This window comes from Syzygium oleosum, unplaced genomic scaffold, assembly GCF_021117445.2.
Source record: "Syzygium oleosum isolate NSW1041296 unplaced genomic scaffold, Sole_v2.1 Sole_v2.05, whole genome shotgun sequence".
NCBI classification, from domain to species: Eukaryota; Viridiplantae; Streptophyta; class Magnoliopsida; order Myrtales; family Myrtaceae; genus Syzygium; species Syzygium oleosum.
Window position 1 is genome coordinate 3,889,512 of NW_026607489.1, and position 24,474 is coordinate 3,913,985.

General features: G+C 42.1%; 4 protein-coding genes and 2 non-coding genes across 6 annotated transcripts in view; 1 reads left to right on the forward strand and 5 right to left on the reverse strand.

Annotated features, from left to right (window-relative positions):
* LOC115685625 (F-box protein At1g47056-like) overlaps positions 1 to 24,474 on the reverse strand; it is an 86,994-nt gene that overhangs the window by 39,879 nt on the left and 22,641 nt on the right. The gene's annotated exons all lie outside the window — the stretch shown is intronic.
* Positions 3,424 to 5,107, reverse strand: LOC115685615 (uncharacterized protein At4g06744-like). The gene has a single exon (XM_030610698.2). The coding sequence runs from the start codon at positions 4,886 to 4,888 to the stop codon at positions 3,533 to 3,535; it is 1,356 nt and encodes a 451-aa protein (XP_030466558.1). The 5' UTR covers positions 4,889 to 5,107; the 3' UTR covers positions 3,424 to 3,532.
* On the reverse strand, positions 7,484 to 7,585 carry LOC115685678 (U6 spliceosomal RNA). Its single transcript, XR_004006266.1, has one exon. It is a non-coding gene; the product is annotated as a U6 spliceosomal RNA (small nuclear RNA).
* Positions 8,718 to 8,820, reverse strand: LOC115685677 (U6 spliceosomal RNA). The gene has a single exon (XR_004006265.1). It is a non-coding gene; the product is annotated as a U6 spliceosomal RNA (small nuclear RNA).
* On the forward strand, positions 16,544 to 19,969 carry LOC115685613 (cysteine proteinase mucunain-like). Its single transcript, XM_030610697.2, has 5 exons — positions 16,544 to 17,109; positions 18,041 to 18,276; positions 18,371 to 18,511; positions 18,977 to 19,429; positions 19,564 to 19,969. The coding sequence occupies exons 1-5, from the start codon at positions 16,593 to 16,595 to the stop codon at positions 19,657 to 19,659; spliced, it is 1,443 nt and encodes a 480-aa protein (XP_030466557.1). The 5' UTR covers positions 16,544 to 16,592; the 3' UTR covers positions 19,660 to 19,969.
* LOC115685603 (uncharacterized) lies at positions 21,383 to 23,401 on the reverse strand. Its single transcript, XM_030610684.2, has 7 exons — positions 23,213 to 23,401; positions 23,072 to 23,125; positions 22,845 to 22,976; positions 22,644 to 22,752; positions 22,486 to 22,527; positions 22,337 to 22,393; positions 21,383 to 22,256 (listed from the first exon to the last, which is right to left on the reverse strand). Exons 1-7 carry the CDS (start codon positions 23,356 to 23,358, stop codon positions 21,663 to 21,665), a joined length of 1,134 nt encoding a protein of 377 aa, XP_030466544.1. The 5' UTR covers positions 23,359 to 23,401; the 3' UTR covers positions 21,383 to 21,662.

Genomic DNA, 24,474 nt, shown 5'->3' on the forward strand with positions numbered 1-24,474 from the left:
AAATGAAATTTATGTTGTGGTAGGTAAAAGTTTGAGTTAGAATCCTCTGACGCCACGAAAATCTCACCCTCCTATTTTCTGCTTTGTCCAAGACAAGAACTAAATCTTCCATTTGCGCTAGGAGTGAGCATGGTTCGAGGGTAGAACCTGGAGCCTGAGAACCTGACCGGTGGGAACCTGTAGATTCTAGGTTTCAAGGTATGCAAGATAGGTTTCATGTTCCAAAAATTGGGGAACCTGTTTGGACGGGTAGATTCTAGATTTTAGGTAGGCGAAACCTGAAACCTAAAACCTGAAACCTGAATAAGTTTTTTGTATTTTTTCTTGGTCTATGTCTTCACGTGATTATGCGGTGTTTCATGACGTTAAATGATGGGTATATAATCTGGAATCACTAGTTTGAGCTTTCATTTTATGACTTGTTAAATGTTTCATATTCTTCGTGTGTCTAAATATAAGTTATGGTCAATAGATCATAGCAGCAAGTGGTGGTCATTGAAGGTGATGATTCACTGCAATTTTTCAATTAATAATAAAAGGTGGAACCTAGGTAGACCTTGTAAATGACCTTTGCATCTGTGATATGGTAGGTTCCAGATTCCAAAAAATAAAGAACCTATTCTCATGGGCAGGTTCCAAGTAAAACCTGTACGGAATATGGAACCGCTCACTCTTAGTATCGATTCACAGAATAACTGCTCGGTTTAATTGTATTTATTTAAACCGTAATGCCAGTAAAACTAGTCTTTTGTATTCTTTTTGGTGAATAACAAGTTTGTTAAGTACTGTTACATTCATTTTCGTTTTGTTTAACTAAAAATGAAATAATAAAAAAAGAACATGTTAGACCCTAGAACCTGTGATAGGGCAGGTTCTAGGTTTCAGGTTCCGACATGTAGGTTCCAGGTTCCAAAAAATGAGGAACCTATACCTGAGGGTAGGTTTCAGGTTTAGGTGGAACTTATAAGGAATCTGGTACTGCTCACCCCTAATTTGTGCTTCATGAACTTGTACTCTAGAGCTCATCTCTAGAACACGAGCTAGTTTCGTACCCATGCGCTGCTTGAACATATTTGAATGCTCTTCATATACTATGAGCCTGTGCTCGTCGAATTATAGACGAACTGATTGATCTACAGAATCTACCATGTTTTCACTTAAGTAGCTGTGTAAAGACCACTTAGTTTAGCATAAAAAGAGACATCAATGAGTCTATATGATAGTGGTTGCCGGTTGGCATCCTTCCTAGTCAATTTTCATATATTAAGCTCAGAGATTCACGATGTGTAGTTAATCTCTGCTATATTTGGCCCTAAAAAACATCTCTATTAGGGGTGATCGATTTCCGGTCTGGTCCATTAGAATCGATCACTTTTTTTTTCCACTACTTGATGCCATCTTTTCGTGTTGAATTAAGTAATATGTATGCAATGATCCTCAAATTGAAAAAACGAATCAAAAAAGTGCTTCAATTAGTATTTAGTTCACATTTTACTAATTTTTTTGAAGAAATAAAAAGATAAAAAAAGGTATATGTAGTCAGTTCGGTCCGATCCAGTCCCCTTTGGAATCGGGAACCGAACCGTCCGGACACCGGTTCCACTTTTAGGAACTGAAAACCGGACCAACACTCCCAGGAACCAGACCAAACTGGCCAGTCCAGTCTAGTCCGAGTGGTTTCCGGTTTGGACGGTCCATTTTGCACACCCTTAATCTCTATTAAAGGGTAAAAAGCACCAGTCCGTAGAATCTCTAGGCTTCATTCAAGGGTGTTTACATCGATGCATCTAGCATAAACCTCAGTTCTCTACCTAATTAACCCACTTATCAGAAGACACAAGTTTATGATATCTTCTATAGCTCATGAGATTTAAAGAGCGCACAAAACAGTACGTTAATGGATTCATTCTTCATTTGATTCTCTTTGATCCCTTCTATCCATGGTGCCCAGTACAGTAGCAGTAGCCACGCTTTTATCATCTTGCAATTCAGGTTTACTCATTTTTTTTTACATGCTTCATTAACCATTTACCCAGGAAATTACTGTTGATGAAGAAATGTGTGGCATGGTGATTCAAAAGTGAGGGACAAACAAGTCATAGAGAATTCATCCGTAGGAAAGTACCAAACTTCTGGTCCTTTTGTTCGTGAGAAACAAGAAATTAATGGGTATAACCAGAAAATGGAGACCAACGCGAGCGATGAGATAAACGAACAGAGACTTAATAAGATCAGTCGAGGACTCAAGATCGAATGATTAAGTTCAAGGTTGTCGGCCATGATTATATAATAGACGGGTCTTGCGATTCTTCGGCTTATATTGCATCGGCTGCACACAGGGCAAATCAAATGCCTGTGTTTAATGGCATGAAGACCAAAGAGCAGATCTTTCCTGCTCCTCGTCAGCAGTTGCACGGAGACAATTAAAACCAGAGACGGTGGCCAGTGACAAGGATGTGAGTGAGACATCCACCAGAATTTAGAATCCGAGGGGATGAATGAACCACTTTTTTAGGTGGACCACAATGTTGCTGCTGAGAGTTCTAGTGGGAAAAGTTATATTTGGTCCACATTTCCTTTCACTCTAATGCATTCTCTGTAACAATTAGAACAGGAAAAAAAATGATACACCAGACTTGTGAGGATAAGGAAGCAGTACTGTCCTAAAAAGTAAAGAGCACAAACCCATCAAGTTCTTGACTTCAGCACCAAGCATTTTTTTTTCCCTCTGCCATATCTCTCCTCTTTCTCATGAATGCGTGGACAAAATTCTGGACCATTACATGATGGGAATCTGCACTTTCCCCATCACTACTTGAGACTTTTGGGTCCAACCTTTATATTATGGCATGGCAAAAACATTTGCAAGTTCTTTGTCTTCTTTTGGCTTTATGGACATTGAAGGAGGGCTGGAGCTGAAACCTTGGACATCAGTCAAGTGGGAGAAAAACGAAAAGATAATACAAAGCATGAGCTACAATTTCTGTTATTTTTTAAGGTAGTCTTGGTCTTCCATGGTATCATTTTGGAGTTTGGAGTTCAGGTTTTAGTAATCAAATGAAACCTGACATCTAAAAGGATTTGCATTTCTGCAACACAATGTGTAGAACCATGTTCAATCTGTGCACATACATCAGAATAAAAGTCACTCGAATTTCAAGAGGCAAGGCCACTTATGTTCATCACCCTTTGCTATATCAGGAGTTGCTAAGAGTCACAGGAGTCGTTAATGAGGACCTAAAACTCCTCGCCTAACAGATATAGAGATGCAATATGTTGGGGTTCAATGACGATTCATTGGATTTGTTGAGTCAATTGTCTTAACATTAGGGCAAGTCGCTTGCATAGCAAAATGAAAAAGAAGGTTTACATAAAATAAAAATAAAAAAGATTTGATTTGAAGGTAGAAACATCAGCACTTGAAAAAAAAAAAGATTTATTCTTAGTTGAATCACACTTACAGTACTTTGTTTCAGTTTTTAAATTACAAATATTTGGACTTGAAGAGAAAAGAGAAGAACCAGCAAGATTCTCAAGGTGAAGGAGCAATGCCAGGAACCAATGAATCCAGCTGAGCATGCTTACATGGTACGTAGGAGTACGACCACATCCGTGGACATGGCCTTGGGCGTGCGAAGAAATGTGCACACTCGGCTACTGGCCTTTGGAATGGAAGATCAGGAATGCAATTATTTCTCACATTGAGTATGCCCTTCTCGATCAACGCTCTGCACCAAGGCCCGACGTACTGAAAATAGTTGTCCGACAAAGATAAGTTCACCAAGTTCCGATTCAATCCTAGCCAGCAGATTGGCTCCGGCACCATCCCGTAGAGCAAATTCCCTGCGAGGTTCAGTTGCTCCACCTTCTCCAAGCAGAACAATGAGAGCGGAAGCGGGCCTGTCAACAGATTGTTACCCGCATCTAAGACCACAGTCTCGTCCAGCAGACCAATCTCATAAGGCAAACAGCCGCTAAACCGGTTGTTCAAGAACAGGACCTCAGTCAAAGTGGACAGGGCTCTCGCGATGCTTCTCGGGATCGGACCGGTGAATTTGTTGTTGGCTAAGGTGAGGTAGAACACGTGTGTGTTCCCTAGCTCGTATGGCAGCGCCTGATTGAAGCCGTTGTTGTTGAGGAATAGTGCGTAGAGATCCTGAGTAAATATCTGGGCAGGTACGGCCCCGGAGAAGGAATTAAACCTTATATCTAGGAATATGAGCTCGGTCATGCGGAGAACCGCCATAGGAAACGGGCCCGACAACTTGTTGTTACTAAGGTCGAGCTCGTAGAGGTACTGAAGCTTGGCGATGTCCGGGGAAACGGCCCCCGCGAAGTTGTTGGAATTGGCGTGGAAGAGCGCGATGTCCGGGAGCTGATCGAGGAAGCCATCTAGACTCGGAGCACTTAATCCGAAGCCATTGAAGTCTATAGAAGCTAAAGCAATGGCTGATTTATTGTCAGGTGGGTTATCACAGTAAAAGCCTTTGTACTTGCAAATGTCAGCGCCAACCCAGGATTTGGTGATGCCAAGAGGATCTGAGGTGATTGTGGACTTGAACAGCTGGATCACTGGGTATACCAGTGCAAGCCTCTGGTCAACAAAGTTCAGGATCTCTTGTACAATGGGTGCTTGTATTATTGGTCCTAACAGGGGTGCTTGTATAACCGGTCCTAACAATGGAATTTTTGCCTGTGGACATTGAGATTTGTCAGGGTTCTCGAGAAGTTTATCACCGCAATCTTTGTTTGAGCCGCTGCTGCCGCTGCCGATGGAGAGCTCTAGTGTGTCTCTACTGGTGGAAGTTGCTTTTGCGTACAAAATGAGAGAAGTTGGGAGGATATGGAGGAGTGAGAGAATTGCAACAAAAGAGATCTTGGTGATCATTGTATGTTCTTTCTTCTAATTTCAGATGCTATGGAGATTTTGACAGTGAGAAGATGTGGAGAAAATTGAGGTGGGTCTTTCAGAAGGAAACAACCTTAGAATCTGCTAGAATGTGTTCTTATGCCTGCAATGTCCACTACTTCCTTTTAGCTTGTGACTCCCACTGAGAGTGAAACTGATTCCTTCCCACTAACCCACCCCATCATTCACTGCTTCATCTAACCCACTTAGTTTGCTAAAATAGAGCAAATTTTAGTGGCTGTCTGTTTTTTCAAAGCCTCAAAGCGTGCAGAATGTGAACAGCCAAGATGATTCTTTAATAGAAGTCCAACTTTCTGTCTGACCAATCACTTTCCACTTTCTTCCCCCACTGGTCTGTGCTGATTTGCAGGTTTGTCATGAGAGGACACTCGAGAAAATTCAGCAAAATGACAATTTCCATCTCGTTATCTTCTATCCCAGCTCTCTGGAGGCGTGAACGCCGTGGTAAACAAAGTTAATCACAGTACAAAAGCACGAGCGGCCGCATGTGTTTTACAGGACGGTTTGGGCCATTTTTCTCTCAATACGAGTCATTGGTTCCCTTAAAAATCAGTTTAAGCAGTGACTATTCGAAGTACGTCATGTTTCTTGAGCTCGATATGAACTATGATGACCCAGATAACATGAATTTTTTTTTAACATTAACGCAATACGGATTCATTCCGGTAACATTCAATGAGTAGTTGGTGCACCCAAAACTCCTTGGTCGGGGATTATACCTCCATGTTCAACAAGATAGGTCACAGGATAAGCAACAGAAGAAACTTGGCAGCTTCTGTTCAATGCCCTTGTTCTACCGACTCTAAACCGCCGTCGGTCTTCGGCATAAGCGATAAATCAAAGGACTTCGTCAAAAGCTTTGAAACCAATAACCAAAATGGGCCAACCTGAATGCAATTGAATGGTGGATGGGGTTGAATCCGGCCAAACTGATGTTGATTTTGTTGCTTGAAATCGGTGGTTAACTCATCATTTCCTTTGACCCTCCCCCATTTCTGTCATCCTTGCTTAAGTTTCCAAAGAATAAGAGTTGCTACTCCTAGACTTCCGGGGCACTTTGCACCACAATTTCAAATGTGACGACCGAATGGCTGCTTTCGTCCGTCGTGTATATGTTTAATTTTAGAAAAATTGATTCTCTGATAAGAACAAAGTGCAGGTCGATCTGCATAAGAAAAATTTACCCAGATAAAGATTAGGCAAAAAATCTTTGTTTTACACAAAACACATGTAAAAACTATTGCATAAGACAATTCTTTAAAGCATGAGGACGTTCCAAATTAAATATGTATAGATCACATTGTTTTAGAATAGACCCTTTAAATGTAAATTGACAAGAAAAGATTTTATGCATGTGTTACATGGTTGATGTGTGAACAAACCAATAAGTTCTTGAAACTTTACGCATAGTGGCCAACAAAAGATGGGACTTCAGGCCCAATCTTTGTGCGCAATAAAGAAAAACCACCCAAAAAAAATAAAATTGACCCGAAGAATTTCAGATCAGTTAAATCCTGCAATTTGTACATAAGTAGGCAGTATACATATTGGTCAACTAAAAATGAGACTTTAGACATGATCTTTGTCTACAATAAAAATCCACAGAAACATTTTCACCTGAAGAATCGAGATTAGTTAAATTTTGCAATCCTGCAAAATATAGACATGAAAATCCCGGGGTACGTGCTTGTATCGCTTAAAATAATTAGTCAATGAAAAATATTATCATCATCCCAATAATTTATGTCCAAATATTTTCGTGGATAATGATAATATTATCATTATCGCCAATAATTTATGTCCAAATATTTTCGTGGATAATGAAAATATTTTCAGTTCATTCATTTTTGTAAGAGATATAAGAGATTATTTTTAATCATTCATCTTCCGCGAAATAAACGGAGCCTACTTGGCAAAAGTATGAATGGGTGCTATTCATATGGGCTCCTCGGAGTGATGCTCAAGTCATGCCTCCCAGTATTTTTGGTACGCCGGGTTTAGTTGCCTCGATCGAGGGTATCCAGGCAGCTCGAATCGTCGATACATCCTTTCAAATTCAGCACGCGTAAGGTTCGGGCATAGCTTAGGGTCTGCATCTGCATTGGTTACTTGCTGCTGACTCGAGCGGCCTACACAAAACAAGCCACCATCCTAACTTACGAAGCAAACAATTTGGTCACTTCTGTTATTCTACTACCGTTGGTGGATGTATGATTGCTATCGGATGCAATCCGTGGTCATTGAACTTTAATCATTTTGCAGTAACTTTGATTTTTATGGGTAAAAGATTCAAAACTTATGTCCAGCTATGGATCTTTCAATATGATAATGTCTCTGTATAGACCAAGAGGGTGTTTGGAAATTTTTTTTTTCCTCTTTTGTGGCCTCTTGTTTAGGCGTTTCGATGCCACGTTTTGATTTTACTCGTCTCGTGTCGATGTATGAAAATCAAGATGAAGGTAATATATATCATTAAGTTATCTTAGGTGGGCAGAAAAGGAAAAGGGCAGATGGAAAAAAGCGCTCCCCCAATGATGGGTAAAAGGGGAAAAAAAAAACTTGGATCATTTCTCGATTTGTGCGTATCATCCCTGCGCATGGGCCATACTAATCTTCTCTGTATCGTCTAATTTTATCGGATGTCTTCAAAAAGACAACCTTATCACTTGACACGTTAGCTTTTATGGAGAAGAAAGATGTCCTGAGTTTCCGACGCGGGATAAGTATGGAATGACTTACCTGACTTTTCTCTTGTAGGGATTACTTTCCGTCCCACCGGCACGATTGACATAAACACGTGTAAAATGCATTCTCTCTACTAAAACGTGTCGGTCGCATTAGATTAGACTCATCATCATCATCATCAATTATAAGAAGGCGAAGAAGAAAATTGAATGTACCATACAATCTAGCACTAGCACTAGCACAAGCACTAGCACATAAATTCAACTTATAAGTGGCAGAGTGGAACTACTTCATCTTTCAGCATCGATTGCATTGCCACAACCACAGCATCGTGCTTGACGGATGGCCATCGACTCATCATGGGCAATTATAGTTAAACATGACTAAGGAGTGGGACGCAAATCATTCGATGCCATGGACGGCGTAGACCCTTTTCATTTCATTTCATTTCATTTTTCTCGGGCTTTTTTTATGTTATGTCATGCTGTTCTTAACAACTAATTTCGAAGGAAGAAGGTAACGCATTTTCCATCTAATAGGATTTAATACCGGGGAAATTATCAAAAAAGTCATAAACATGTTGTACCGATGCCGATTCAATATTAAATTTTTCAATTTTGGCTAATTTAGTCCTATATAATTTGGCTAAATTAAAAATTTTAGGACTGAATTGGCATTCACATGATAAGCTTTAGAATTTTTTCGGTACTTATTATGGATTTTGAACATGATTGCACCTATAAATCGATGGAAGTGGCGAACTAAATTATGTCATGATTGACAGCCCATGTAAGGAAACTTCATTTTCGGTGTAATCATTCTTTAATATCTAACAAAAAACCAAACGCTCTTACACTTTCTCAGGTAATGATTGGGGAAAAAAATGGCATTATTTCGTCCAAACTCGTACTAAATTTCCAGAATATTTTATCTTGATGACTTGAATTTTTAATGTTAGCATTTGCTAAGAAACGTGAAGTGAAAAAAAATAATCGATCTAACTAATTCCCAAGGAAGAGAACTAACCAAAGAAACTAATGTGGGTGAATAAGTATAAAAAAAATTTGGAAAGAAAGTAATATCGTTGAATGAATATAAAAAAAAAAATTTGGACCATTTCTCGATTTGTGCGTGTCATCCTTGCGCAGGGGCCATGCTAATCTTCTCTGTATCGTTCCAATTTTATCGGATGTCTCCGAAGAGACAAGCTCAATGCCAAAGACATTGGACTTTATAGAGAAGAAAGCTGTCGTGAGTTTCCGATGTGGGACGAAGATGTGATGACTCGCGTGCCTTTCCTCCCGCGAGCACGAGCAGAGGATTGCTTTCCGTCCCACCGACGGGATTGACACGAACACCCGCTCGAAAAACCAAGACACATGAAACGCATTCTCTCCGTCCGTCCACTCGAAGTGTCGGTCACATTAGATTAGTCTCAGTATCATCATCTTTTCTTTGCTTTTGGAAAATTGCATGTAGCAGACAATCCAGCACTAGCACAGAAGAGAAATAACTGAAGAAAGTAACGAAGGATGTGAAATTTGGACCAGGCCCGGAGGGAGAGAGGTTGAAGGTTCGGGGCAGCGGCGACGACACGGCGACAGATGCGCCCGAGGCATAGGCTAGAGTTCGGAGAGACCGTGACTTGGGCCGCGAACAGAGGGATGGGAGGGTGGAGGAGGAGGAGGAGGAGGAATTGGAGATGAGGGGGTCGGGGCGGCCTTCTCTGGGGGCGGCGGGAGGAGAGACGGCGGCAGAGAGACAGTGCGGGAGGAGCGGAGGAGGCGGAGGGTGGCGGTGGGGAGTCGGAGACGGGCGGAGAGAGGGAAGAAGCGGAGGAAACCGAAGGGGGTACGGCCCTACGAGATTACAAGATTGCCGTTACTGGGCACGACGGCAAGGTCAGTCCATCCTCCCGCTAGACAACAAAAGAAAGTTCTGATTATAGTGAACATTGGGCCTCGTGAAAAAGCCCAATTATCTAGCCAATTTGTACAAGTATCCCCTTCACTAAACGTACGTAGTCGTACCATCCTACAGCTAGGGGTGGCAACGGATCGGGTTGGATCGGGTTTTTATGATACTTGACCCAACCCGAAAAACTACGCATATGTGATTGGCCCAACCCGACTTGAGACCCATCCGGAATATAACCCGCACGATAGGATTGGGTCGGGTCAAGTTTGTCCAAGTCGGGTTTCGTGTTTCAGATTTTTATTTTAAGTTAAGGTTAAGTTGTGAGTCTAAGCATCGCGCATCTCACAGCCTACAATGGATATATCCGAGGGTGAGTGCACACGAAGCATACTTTAATCCTCGGATCTGCCGTTTACGGTACCCCGAGACCCGCCAGCCTTATCGGACCCCCCCCCCCCCCACCTCCTCTCCCCCTTAGTCACACAGACCCCAGATAACCACAATCCCAAAATCAAGCACTGCGCAACGCGATTCTCGATCGGATGGATCAATAGAGAGAGAGAGAGAGAGGGGGTGGGGATCCATTTCTAGGGTTTTACAGAGGGCGAGATGATGGAGCGAAGTTATAATCAATAATATGCTGAAACCTTCTGAACGAAGCTACCGCCACGAGAAGACTTGGATCGATGGATGTTGATATTCGATGTTCTGTAATTACGGAGCACGCAATTTCACGAGTCCAATGATGAATTGTCAAAGGCTCTTGGGTGTGCAGTTCCGATGGGCTCGGCTCGAATCAGCTGCTGCTCCTCCTCCTGGCCCCGGAAAAAAAAAATCAAAAATTTGGAAAGAGAAGGAGCAGCCTCATGTGAGAGATGGTGGAGGGGCCAGCACATCAAATGCAAAAAAAAAAGAAAAAAAAAAGTGATAGAGGGGGTCGATGCAAAATTATGTTGCGTAATTGAGTGCACAAATATATGATGAAGCCATTATTGAACGAGTGTCCTCGGCTTGATTGAGAGAGAGAGAGACGGAAAGTTCACGACGCAACCTTTTTTATGCTTTCCCAAATAGAAAAATCGTCCAAAAAAATTTTGAATTAATTGCATTTTTGCCAATTCAATCCTAAACCTTTTAATCGTACCAGTCGAGTCATAAGCATTATCACGTTTTGTCAATTAAGTCTATTTGATCAATTTTGGCCTGAAATCGCCAACATAAATGCCTGTCGCTTGGACGATCAACATTAACGTAAATAATTTTGTAATAATATTTTAATATTTTATATCTTTCTTCTCTTTTTCTTCTTTACATTTTTTTCTTTTTTTTTTTTCTCCTCGTCGACCTGAGGCGAGGGACTCGTGATGTATAGAAATATCGTGCAGAGTTTGGCCCAATGGCCATTCTTCCTACTTGGGAAAAGAGGGAAGTGGCGAGTTCGAATCTCCACCTTCTCGGGGGTTAGGAGTGGGGACGTGTAGTTTTAGATGTGAGTTTCGACTCCCACGCTCTACAAGAAATAGGGTAAAAATCTGAAAGTGAGTTGAGATTTAGAGGACGACATATAAAAAAAAAAAGTATGCCAAAAATCACGCGCGTAACTTTTAAGGGACAACCCCCGAGGAATAGTCGAGGTGCGCGCAAGCTGGCCCGAACACCTCGGTTACCAAAAAAAAAAAAAAACTTTTAAGGGACAGGACAAGATAGTTTTCCTAATCGAAACACGACAACAAAACTTTAGTGATTCTCGCAATTGGCCACCCCTTCGTTTCGTCCTCACGAGTTAGCCGGATGATAAGGACAGCTTGATGCCTCCCACGAGATATTATTTACTAATACAAAGACGTGCGAGATTCCAACTCTTTTGCCAGAATACAACCTACCAAGACCTTTGACTTTCTACAGATCAATGCGCCTGTTTAAGACCAAGTTCTTGCGTCTGGTTTTTTTTACACGAGAAATTCCATGTATCCTTTCTCGTTACGCAAGGTCAGGTTCAATGACTTATAATAATTAAGCTGTAATGAATATGAATTCGACGGTGCGCATCGTCGGGCTTCGGTAGGCCCGGACTCATCCGATTTGCATACTGCGAAGTGCATTGCAAGTATGTCGAGGGCATAGAGCGAGAGGCGAGATACCGATGCGTGCTCGCACCCGTGAATTCCATAGACGCGTGCAATCATCTCCGTAATCTTCATTCCGAGCATTTTCCAAATGATAAGAGAAGCGTGTTTATGTTATTTGTTGCCTTAACAATCGAGGGGATCAAATACCAAACATGGTCAAAATTTGGATAATGACTTATTATTATCACGGCGAACCTTACATTGTTTTTCACATATCTTATTTGAAAAGCGAAAGAAAGGAAAATACAGATTCGTCTAGATACACTTTTTCTAAGACCGGAATCACCGGTCATGGAAAACCCTAATATAGTTTTTCCTATAATTTCCATACTCGAATACTATTTTAAATATCGACTAAAAAATGAAACGTTGATATTTTTCTGAAAAAGCACATACAAAAAGGCTCCCACGTTATCGGGGGAACGGAGGTAAGTTTTTGTTTTTTTTGTGGTCGAAAAACGGAGGATGGTTTGGGAGACGAAAATCTTTATTGTATTTTTCTCCAACCCTCTTTGACAATTGACATTTTCCACATTTTTTTTTTTAGGGCCACACAATTTTTTCCAGCTTATTCACAATAGGGTAAAAGCATTTTTTTTTGGAAAATAACATAAACGATCCCTGAACTTTAGCCGGATGTGCATTATGATTTATGAACTTTTAATTTGTTCAATGTAATCCCTGAACTTTAGCTCAATGTGTAATGTGGTCTTTAAACTTTTAATTTATTCAATACGGTTTCTAGACTTTGAGTTAAAGTTTAGAGATCAAATTACACATTTAATTAAAATTTAGGGATTATATTAAATAAATTAAAAATTTTATGAACTAAATTTGTACGATAGGTCAAAATTCGGAAAATATTTATATCATTATCTTTTCTTTTCTTTTTTTGTTATTAGTAATCGGTAAAAGGTAAGGTGCAATAGCGTCTGGGTAACGTCGATGTGATGTTGCGATTGATAGTAACTCGCGATTAAATTAATAATAATTATTATTATTATAATAAAGAGGTCACGGTCAAGTGGCCATGATAGAATTGTCCCTTCTTCATCAATGATAATTACTACGACAGACATTTTCATAATCGCCAAAAAAGATTCATTGGAACCCGTCGTGTGGGACCCGCCCCCAAACCCTAAGGCTGTGATTCCAATGGAGTATCATTGCCCACGTATGAGTTCGTCCATGCGCTGTTTTTGTCCGCACTTTTCCGTCTTCGCTTTTTTTTTTTTTTTTTTTTTTTTGATAATAACACAAACAGTCGTTGAACTTTAGCTCAATATGCAATTTAGTCCCTGAAATTTTAATTTATTCAATATAGTCCTTGAACTTTAGCTTAATATTTATTGTGGTCCCTGAACTTTTAATTTGTTCGATATGGTCCCTGAACTTTTGGTACATGTTCAATTTAGTCCATGAACTATATGAAAATATATAATATACTCCCTGAACTTAGATTAATGGAAAGACTACATTGAATATTTTTATAAAGTTCAAAGATTATATTGAACATATACCAAAAGTTCAGAGACCATATTGAACAAATTGAAAGTTCAGGAACCACATTGAATATTGGGTTAAAGTTCAGGGACTACATTGAACAAATTAAAAGTTCAGGGACTAAATTGCACATTGAGTCAAAGTTCAAGAACTGTTTGTGTCATTTTCTCTCTCTCTTTTTTTTTGTTTTTCTTACTTTTTCCCACCCTTTGTGGAGTTATATATGGCTTTTTAACCTCTCTCATGTCCACAAATGTGATTGCAGTGTAGAGATGTCAAAGAGCCGAACTTTAAATTAGGATCATACTCAAATTATTAGACTACTTATATATTAAATGGCGCATCCATCGACCAGCTTAAACTTTTAGAACAGTTAGCAGCAGTCTCACAAAATGTCTCATGATATCATATCAGGATATCTCGAACTTAAATTTCTCCGGAACTTGTATATAACTCTCCGTAATACATTTCAATGTTGTATTCTTACACCAAAATCCAACCCACCTATGAGAGGGAGGGGGTTGGCACGATGCCGGGTCGAGAACTCCGATTGAATTGGGCGAAAGAAAAAAGTTACGCCCGATCAATTGTTGATCAAATCTTTTTGCCCGCGATGGAAAAAAAACTTTGGGACTAGGTGGTTGAGGGGACCGAGGGCAATCGGTCGGCGAAATTCCATTCCGACGGTGCTTATCATTCATCTCCTCCGCTTGAAACGTTTCATTTTTTCGTAGGATCGAAGAGATACATATGCATCGCCAGCTCCGCTCCAAATGCTTCGTATTTTTAAATTTCTTTTGGGCCGACGACCCGAATGCAAAATTTTTTTTTTTTTTTTTTCTGGGGAGGGACAAAAGATGGGAGTTAGCCGATTGATTTACCAAAAGGATCGAGATGGGTAGTTCAATTCACTGCTTTGGGAGGATTTCATATCGTCCCGTGCTGGGGCAATGGCAGGAGAAGGGAAGCCCGACCAATTAAGGATTTTTTAATGAGAAACAAACGAAAGAGAGGGGGGGCCGACGAGGAGGAGGAGGGCCCCCCGGCTTTCGTCGGTCCCACCCTTTTTCGGACAGCGACTGGCGACGGAATAATTGACTCCCACCGCGAAAAGTTAACCCCCCTTTGAGCGCGGGCCCCGCCAACCAAGGCGACGTTTATCGCGATCGCATGCGGGGGCGTAAACCCTTTCCGGAGTTTCACTTTGAAATAATTAATAATAATAATAATCGATTTCCGTAAAAAGTTGGCCCAATTCCAAAAAAAACCCTCAACTTTATACTTTGTCCCAAATATATCATGAACTTTTTTTTATCTCAAGAAAAATCACAAACTTTTATCTAAGTCCCAAATCTGCCCTCCCATTATAAATCCGTCCAATTAACGTCAGAAAAAAAAAAACAGAGAACGGGCAGCTGCGGCGGTGGCCAAGCCTTCACCGGTGGCCGCCGCCACAGCCGCCGGGAAGGAGCGGCGGTCCTCACCTGGGCCTTCCCGAAGGCCGGCGACCCTCGCCGGCCCTGGGTGAGCCGTCGGCGAGGATGTGCAGCCCCCGATCTGGGGCGAGGGTCGCGCCCTCCCCCGATCTGGGGCGAGGGTCGCCGCCCGGGGCCGGCGAGGGTCACCGACCTTCGGGAAGGCTCAGGCGAGGGCCGCCGCTCCTTCCCGGCGGCGGCCACCGGCGAAGGCTTGGCCACCGCTACAGCTGCCCGTTCTCTGTTTTTTTTTTCTGACGTTAATTGGACGGATTTATAATGGGACGGCAGATTTGGGACTTAAATAAAAGTTTGTGATTTTTCTTGAGATAAAAAAAAGTTCAGGATATATTTGGGACAAAGTATAAAGTTGAGGGTTTTTTTTGGAATTGGGCCGTAAAAAGTTGAGAGAAACATGCCAGGTGAATTAATAGGTTGAAATTAGGGACGTGCAAATGAACGGGGAATCGTCGGTAAATACCGGTTCGATTTCTGGTTCTAGGGGTGAAACCATCCACCCGCCTATTTAGACTGGACCGGTAATATGTATAATTAATCTTTAATATGAAGCTCAACGCCCATCAACTAAGTGTTCGTTTCGTCTTACTCTCATCTTGTTTGAGTCGTCTCTCTATCTCTTACTCATGGTCTCGACTCTCAAGCTCAACATCCATCGACTCACGACCTTGACTTTTAACTCCCATCAACTCACGGCCCCACCTCCAACCGTTCATCGCCTTCCTCTCTCGCTCTCGATTACCTTCATTTACTTGAATGGAACCGGTTCTATGGACTCATCCGAAGATCGGACCGCACGGTCCGGTCGGATTCCCGAGTGGGTTTATGGAACCAACGGGAGATTTCAATTTTTCGGAATCGTTCCTTAGTGGGCAGTTTTCGGTTCCATGGTGGGAACCGCTCACCTGAACCATGCTCATCCCTAGTTGAAATATCTTTAACTGAAGCTTGGGGCCCGTTTGTTCGAAGGAAATCTTTTTTTTGGAAAATTGTTTTCCGACTTTCCGATGTTTGAATAACGAGAAACTAATCGATATTTGGAAAATATTTTCCATGGACCGAAAATAACGAGCTTAGATTGGGGGATCACAACTTCTCCTCCAAACAAAAGGGAAATCATTTCCCCTAAAGCTCCAAACAAATGAAAACAAGACAATTTTCTTTGAGAATGATTCCCATAAAAAATAATTTCCTTTATCATGAAATTTTCAGCGAAACAAATTCACTAATTTAAATTTTTAAATCGAATTCAAACTTGGGCTGAAAGATCTCGCTTTGAAAATACAGCACGATTGGAAGATTGTGTCTGCAGATTTATTCATATGAATTACGGTAAATTATGCGATTGTAACATGTAAAAGTACAATCGCGCAGACTACGCTCGCGCAGCTACGTGGTTATAATATTTTCCCGAGCACGACCTCATCTCCAATTAGAAAAGAATCGAACTAAATCTAACTAAGTCATTTATGACCAAAAAATTTAAATGGAAAATAAAGAAAAAACTAAAAATCCAAGTAGTCTTCAAATCGACTTTGAACGGCTACTATGAATACGGCCACATTTTTAAAAAAAGTTCACGCGATTGGAAAAAGGAAAGAAATATCTAAAAATGCCCAAAAAAAAAAGAAAAAGAAAGAAAGAGGAGAACCCTCACGCGCCCCCCCACCGCGCGTGAGGTCTCTCTCCCCCTCCAGCCAATCACGTCTCGCCTCTGCGATTCCTCTCCTTCGTCCACTGCCATTTCCATTCCATTACAATTTCCCCCTATATTCTCTCTCTCTCTCTCTCTCTCCTTTCTCTCTCTACATCGCCTTCTATAAAGCCACGCTCCCCCCCCCCCCCCTTCTCTCTCCTCCATTTTCTCTCTCTCTCTCTCTCTCTCTCTCTACCTCCTCTGATTCTCCCGATCCGATACAGCCAAGGCCAAGGAAGATGGATCCCAGATCGCCGCCGCCGCCGGCCGCCGGCGCCACCGCCGCCCTCGCCCTCGCCCTCGCCCTCGCGCTGCTCCTGGCGATCGCCTCCGCCGCCCTCGACATGTCCATCGTCAGCTACGACCGGGCCCACGGCGACCGGGGGAGGACCGACGACGAGGTGATGGCGGCCTACGAGAGCTGGCTGGCCAAGCACGGCAAGGCCTACAACGCCCTGGGCGAGAAGGAGAGGCGCTTCCAGGTCTTCAAGGACAACCTCCGGTTCATCGACGACCACAACAACGCCGCCGACGACGGGAACCGGACCTTCAGGGTCGGCCTCAACCGGTTCGCCGATCTCACCAACGAGGAGTACCGGTCCATGTACCTGGGCGCCAAGATGGATCGGTCGAGGCGGCGGCTCGGGAAGGCCCGCAGCGATCGCTACGCCGTGGTCGCCGGGGAGGAGCTGCCGGCGTCGGTCGATTGGAGGAAGGAAGGCGCCGTTGTCGACGTCAAGGACCAGGGAAGTTGTGGTGAGTTTTTTCTCCTGATAAAACATATATAAATAATTGTTTCCTTTCATTTTTGTACCGCTTCTGATATTTTTAGTGGTTTTATTTGATATTTTTGCGCGGAATAGAGATTATTGTTCTTATGTTGACGATATCTTTGTATGATGCATCCGTGATGATATTAAACCAAAAGAAAAAGGAGGAATTTTGATGTTGTGGTCAAGGATGTGGTTGCTGGTAATTTGCTATTTCACTTTGTGGGGGAAAAAAGAAATCGATTCTTGCGTTAAGAATTAGCCCGTTTTGCTCGTTAGGAAGTTTCGTGCCTTCGTTTGTCTGATGGTGACTTTCTTCGTTTTGGACCGATTTCCATGGTTGTTGCGTTCTGTTTTTGTTGGGGGTGATCCCATGATTTGCATCCTTTGATGGACTTCCATGCGGTCCATTCGTGATAATCTGTCAGCTGTTATTCATATGCTTGGGCTTGCTTTGTATGGATCGTGTAGAAGATGCATACTCTATTTTCAATGATAGCATGAATTGCTAAGAGAGGATACGCACGGGCCCAAAAAAAAAAATCTTTTTTGTTTGCTTTTTTGCTAGAAATTTAGAATGCATATGAAGATATAGTAATGACTGCAAATCTTTTTGCCCAAAAATTAAAATGCCATTCGTGACAAGCTTCTCTGAAGTCACTGTTAATTGATTTGAAGTGAAAATGGTACTTTACTTGGAAAAAAAGAAAGCCGGTCAATATAATTTTTTTTTGTTTTGACGCAATTGTAGCAGCTAGTGCAAGAGGATTTTGGGAAGAAAAAGTGGTCTATATATATATTTTTAATAGTTTCCTCAACTCAAAGCAATCATCATCACCTGTTATTAAATTCATTCTCAAAGAATTTCTTTTGGGAGAATTTCTGTCAATTGTTAAATGATTTTTTTCTGACTGAAGGGAGTTGCTGGGCGTTCTCTACCATTGCTGCTGTGGAGGGGATAAACAAGATTGTTACTGGTGATTTGATCTCTCTGTCCGAGCAGGAACTTGTGGACTGCGATACATCCTACAATGAAGGATGTAATGGCGGGCTCATGGATTATGCCTTCGAATTCATTATCAACAACGGAGGCATTGATAGCGAGGAAGATTATCCCTATAGAGCTGTAGATAGTACTTGTGACCAATACAGGGTTTGTGTCACAATTAATCATCTAAATGTATAGTAGGCATAATAATGACCACGAAGGTGATAACATGTCATTCCCTTTATGCCAACTTTTGCAGAAGAACGCAAAGGTCGTGACGATCGACGATTATGAAGATGTCCCAGAGAATGATGAGAAAGCATTGCAAAAGGCAGTTGCTAATCAACCAGTGAGTGTGGCCATAGAAGCAGGAGGCCGGGAATTCCAGTTTTACGATTCGGTAATATTCCTACTTTACCTTTGACCAAAAAAAAACATATATTCCTACTTTACGGTCTTAGTTCCTTAGTTGGTCCATCAATAAAATATCGCATGTTGAATCACAAGAAAAGCTTTGGCATATCCATCAACATGGAGGAGTGTTACTCGCACTTTCACTCTAGATTTCAACTATTTCTTCTGCAGCTAGAGTGTCAACCATGCTGCTTACCTGAAAATTCGTCACATAGAGGAATTGATGAGCTTCTTCGGAGCAATGATTTTTCTGGCTGATGAGCCCTTGTTTTTTTTTTTTTGGTCAGATATAGCCATTGTTTGATGAGTTCCTTAGTTACTCACGGAAACTTTTATTTTTCAAATTGTGAGAGCTACTTTGGAATGTTACTGTTAAACACAAATTCTTGGAGGAGGCGCAGATGATTCTCAAAAGGCTTATGGCCCTAACTGTGCCCTCTGACTTTTACAGGGTGTATTTACTGGCAAATGTGGGACAGCTCTGGATCACGGGGTCACCGCTGTCGGATATGGCACAGAAAACGGAGTTGATTACTGGATAGTGAAGAACTCATGGGGTGATAGCTGGGGAGAGCAAGGCTACATCAGAATGGCACGTAATGTGGTTGGTACCCCCACTGGCAAATGTGGTATAGTGATGGAGGCCTCGTATCCTGTCAAAAGTGGCCAAAATCCTCCCAATCCCGGCCCGTCTCCACCATCTCCAGTGAAGCCCCCAACTGTCTGCGACAGTTACTACTCTTGTCCCGAGAGCACCACCTGCTGCTGCGTCTATGAGTATGCAAACTACTGCTTTGCCTGGGGATGCTGCCCTCTCGAGGCAGCCACCTGCTGTGAAGACCACTATAGTTGCTGTCCTCATGACTTCCCGGTCTGCAATGTAAACGCAGGCACCTGCCAAATGGTACGCACAACCGACTAAATTCAATTTCATCACGAATGGCTTTTTGAAATTGGACATGCATCTGACTTAACCTTGAACATATTAAAGTTAATTCAACGTGGTTTCTTCCTTTCTAATTTTTTTTTGTGCAACAGAGCAAGAACAATCCTTTAGGAGTCAAGGCATTGAAGCGCACTCCTGCTAAATTTCACTGGGCTTTTGGAAGCGATGGACAGAAGAGCAGTGCGTGAAAAAAAACTTGGATCTGGTATGCTGTGGGTGGAGATTCTTCAGGGGAATTGAGAAAATCGCAGCAACTCATATTCTCCTCCTCATTCTCATTTAACTGCAGATCCAGAGAACCCCTTTCTTAAGATGTTCGTAAAGTATGTCTAGGCACCGGTTCTGTAAATAGACTTCTTATTTTATGCGGCATGAGATACACAGACTTTGCTGCTGCAAGTTTCTGGAACATCCTCTCTAAATCCAGGCTTCATTCAGAAAGGGGTTCTCGAATAGCTCCCCTATTTCAATAGAATTTGAATGCTTTGTTTCTCTCCATGCCTCTGGTTTTTCTGTTCTTTGGTCGGTTAATTTCATTTTATGACGTGAAAGCAGCTTTACTCTGTTTAATCTCTTCTGGCCTGTCTTGAACGGATTGCGACCGTTGGTTGAAACTACTCTTTAGAGAGATGACGCATTCCTTTTCTGAGAATAAAAATCATTGTGAGTTGCTGATGGTTTAAAATCGAGTGCTTGAGGAGAAAACAAGCATACATATTACTAATAGTGGGGGTGCCAGTCTCAGGTCCACCTACCCTCTTGAGCAAAGTATGCCCGTTCTTTTAAGTTGATTCCTGCTTTCCAAATCCTTACAAAGATTCGACCAAAATTTGTAGGTGTGAGCATGATTTCAGGGTAGAATCTGGAACCTAAAAATCTGACCGATGAGCACTTGTAGGTTTCGGGTTCTATGGTATGCAGGGAATGTTTCAAGTTTCATCTGAAACCTTAAACAAGTTATGTATTTTTTCTTGATCTATGTCTTCGCGTGATTCTGTGATGTTCCATTGCATTAGATGATGAGTGTATAATTTAAAATCACAAGTTTAAGCTTTCATTTTATGACTTGTTAATGTTTCATATTTTTCGTGTGTCTAAATATAAGTTATGGTCAGTAAATCATAGCAGCAAGTGGTGGTCATTAAAAGTGATAATTCACTATAATTGTTCAATTAATAATAATATAGGTGGAATTTGGGTAAATCTTGAAACCGACCTTAGAGCTTGTGATAGGGTAGGTTTCACGTTTCGACGTGTGGGTTTCAGGTTCCAAAAATTGAGGAATTATTGGAACATGTAAGGAACCTAAAACCGCCCACCTCTAAAAATTTGCTGCTGCAGTATATTATAATCCCCCGTATGTATTGATAGATCTGAGACACTCTTCTTAGAAAGCCTATCCGCCGTGCTGATTCTTGTCCCCATCCATACATAAGATCAATGTGATGTGGTCTACTGAAGATCATGTCGCGAAGGGGAGTGGAGAGGTAACTTGGTCTGATTATGTAGCATGTATGCCTAAATGAACTTCAGCCTGACTACCGAACTGGACACCAGTTCGGACATGTTATTTTCCGACCTAATCACGCTGCATCTATGTCTCAAAACATGAATCGCAGGTCTCTCTCTCTCTCTCGAATTCGTTCAAGAGGGGAAAAAAAATCAAGTGGTTGAGAACGGGGACCATTCGGTGTGTCCCCGGCAAGTTCTCAAATGTTGCACACTACTTCATCCTATTGACAATTTGCTGTGTCCTTTTCCTATCAGTATGTTTAGGGGGACCATCACGTAATGGTGGTGGTCTTGCATCCCACAACGATAGGGATGGAACAAAAGGGAATTGGGCCAATCCAGTTGTCCGACTCAACCCTGGACTGTCGTACGATCTACCGCGAGATTAGCTGATCGTGATCCAGAACAAATAGGTGCTAAATCGAGCTAAGGCGCCGAAGTTTGTCATACAGTATGCAGCCTTCGGTACGTACCGGCAGCATTATTTTGGCTTCACAGAAACATTCTCTGCGTACGTACATAATGCCTGAGCTTATCATATAAAACTGTACTTTTCATTTTTATAAACAGACGGATAGCTGATGCATAACTGCTAATGTTCTACCAACTGACCGCTCGGAACCAGAAAGTGCTCGGTCTGTGTCTGCTTCATAATTACGTGGCGTTTTGGCTTTCCTAATTAATTAAGATTCGGCGACCGTTCTCCATTCCTAACAGGCTCAAATCCTAGTCCAACAAGTGCCTGATCTTTCACGTCGAGTTCACAGTTTGGGGACGTTGGCTTTTCTTCACTAAAAGCATCCAGGTGACATGAAGGCTCCACTTTCACATCACCAATCTGAACTCGGTTTTCATTCGCTTTTGCTCTCTGGCACCCATTGCCGATGCTGTTCCTGTCAATGATAGCTGGATCGGGAGGTTCGATGGGGTTGTAATGCGGGATCATGGGAGGTAGCTTCGACAGAAGAGGCGGAATCGGCCACATGGATGGGCCCTGGATGCTGTATTGCGGGGTGTTCCAACCAAGATTGATGGACTTGACCGGGCAACTCTCCGGTGCTTCCTCAAACAACCTTTTGGCGCCAATGAATTGGCGTTTCTCGTCCTCCAAGTAAAATGTCTCATGGTGTTCGGTGATGGAGATATGGGATTTACGGAGGTGGGGATCTTGGAGAGGTAGATATGGTCTCTGTATCGTGAAAACGCCGGGAATGCTTTGGAGATAGCTGAATTTTCTCTGTATGCCAATCACCAAATTAAGATCTTCCGCTATCTGGAGAAATAAATGACCACATTTGACAATGATCAAGAGGAAAGGCACAGAGAAAAAGAGAAGGAAGTTAAGAGGAAGACCTTATCCAATGATCCAAGCTGAACTATGCCTTCTTGTACCGAAATAATGGCAATTGTCTGCAAATCAAACGATTTAGCTGCAGGTGCATTTGTGAAGGAAAAAAGAAAAGCTGGGCTTGTTTTGCTTTTTAAGTCTGGGAAACACCGACCTGAATGCCGGTATTGAACTGAACCTCCCATGCCTTTGGTTGCTGCAATGTAGGAAGTAAACTTTCATGCAAATGAAGGTTGAAGGAGAACTATTGAAACTGAGACTTGCATCTACTGTGGCTACTCTAAAACAGTGAAGTTGCGTTACTTGTCTTACAGGCTCCATTGACATGTTCCACGAGGAGATGAAGTTTGGATCACTCTCATTCCCTGTGTCTCTCGACACCCATTTGTGACTGTTATCTGCTGCCACTTTCCCAACCAATCTGCAACAAGAAGGGGAAGAAATCATTCTTTCTTGCCTCAGAAAGAGACGGAAGAAGCTGACAATGCGAGGGGAGTTTGATTAAAGTCTGACCCTTCACCATAACTGTAGACCTCATGAGACATTTTGAAGAAGACTTCTGGTCCAAACCTTCCCTTCATGTATCCACCTCCCACCTTCTCACACTCGCAGAAATCACAGAACCCATCTTCCCAAACAAGAATCCTGATTCAGAAACCAAATCAAAAACTCAAAAATTGATGGGAGATCAGAAGAGGGTCTTTCACTTCTTTTGAGTCACTCAACCACATCACGGTTACCAGTTTCTTTTGTTCCCTTTGGCTCTGTCAATTGCACCCCCTCCAAATTCCCACCTGCAACAGAGCAACATGGATCAAGAAACAGCGAAATGTACCGAACTTAACGCAACAAAAACTGATGATTAGTGTGTGCATCTTTACTTTGGTGGAGGGTAGTTCCGAGGCAAGATTCTCCAAAAAACAGCATAAACCCACTTGGAGGAATTAGAAGGATCTGATGAATATGAACATATGCTCCTCAATGTGTGCTGCAGCAGACAATTCAGCATTGGAAGTCCACCATCCATTCTCACTCTGCGTGTCAGAGAGATAGAGAGAGAGAGAGAGAGAGAGAGGAGGTACAATTGGAGAGCTCACATTGTACTTTGGCTTTATTGTTCCCTTAAAATGAAAATTACAGAGGCTAGTGCATATGTAAAAAAGACTGTATTCCTTCACATAAAATACACAATATACTAACTTTTCAGTCAAATTCTTAGTTCAAGACATGTCACGCAGTAATTCAGGATGCCACCTATATATATATTACGTGAAGTGTTTTTCTTTTCTTGGGGAATAACGGCGAAACTAAACTGATCTTATTTCAAAATACGAAATCCCTGGACAATTGATGTTATCTGGCGCATCTAGATGAATCAGCTGACTTGATATTCTTTCCCCAGTCTTGTGGCCCCATGCACTTGAAACTGAGTGTTTGGAAACACTGAACTTCAACTAGCCTCGGTTATTATTGACCAGTACCTTCTTTTTCAATCAAATGGGAGTTAAGGGTTCAACGAAGTACATCGCTTAATTGACAAACCGGACCTCTTTTTCCTATCTGTCTGTTCTAGATCAAAGACTATTCTTGAGTACGACGTGGGAAGAAGCTTCGGCATGTCTTCGTGCGTGTCATTTTGTGTGTCGACCCAGTTCTGTTTGAACCAGGAATCAGGATGTGGTGCGATGTTGCCATGGAGAATTGTCAACCCGCTTTCCCCGGCGTCAATTGATGACAGTTGGTTCACAAGATCATCTCACATGTTTGTCAAACTTCCTTCTTGTAATCTGTGCATGTTCTATCACAAAATTAGTATTCAAAGAGTTCACTTGACTTATTATTATACTTGAGAAAATATTGCAAAATTGTTGGGATGTTACATTCAATTTTCCACGTCGTTATCTCGGCGAGTATAACATGCGGACCAATTGATTTGGCATGGAGCCGGACTAAAGCGAAACGATACACCTCGGGTCTAGGGACTAGAGTGCAATGTGCGGTGAAATTCAGTGGCCGGAAAAATAACATTGAGCTAAGAAGAGAGGACATTGGAATGATGATGATGAGGGTTTCTGTTTCCGGCCAATGCAAAGTTGGAGACACGGCAAAGGGAGGGACGTCTTACTTGAGAATGATTCTATTC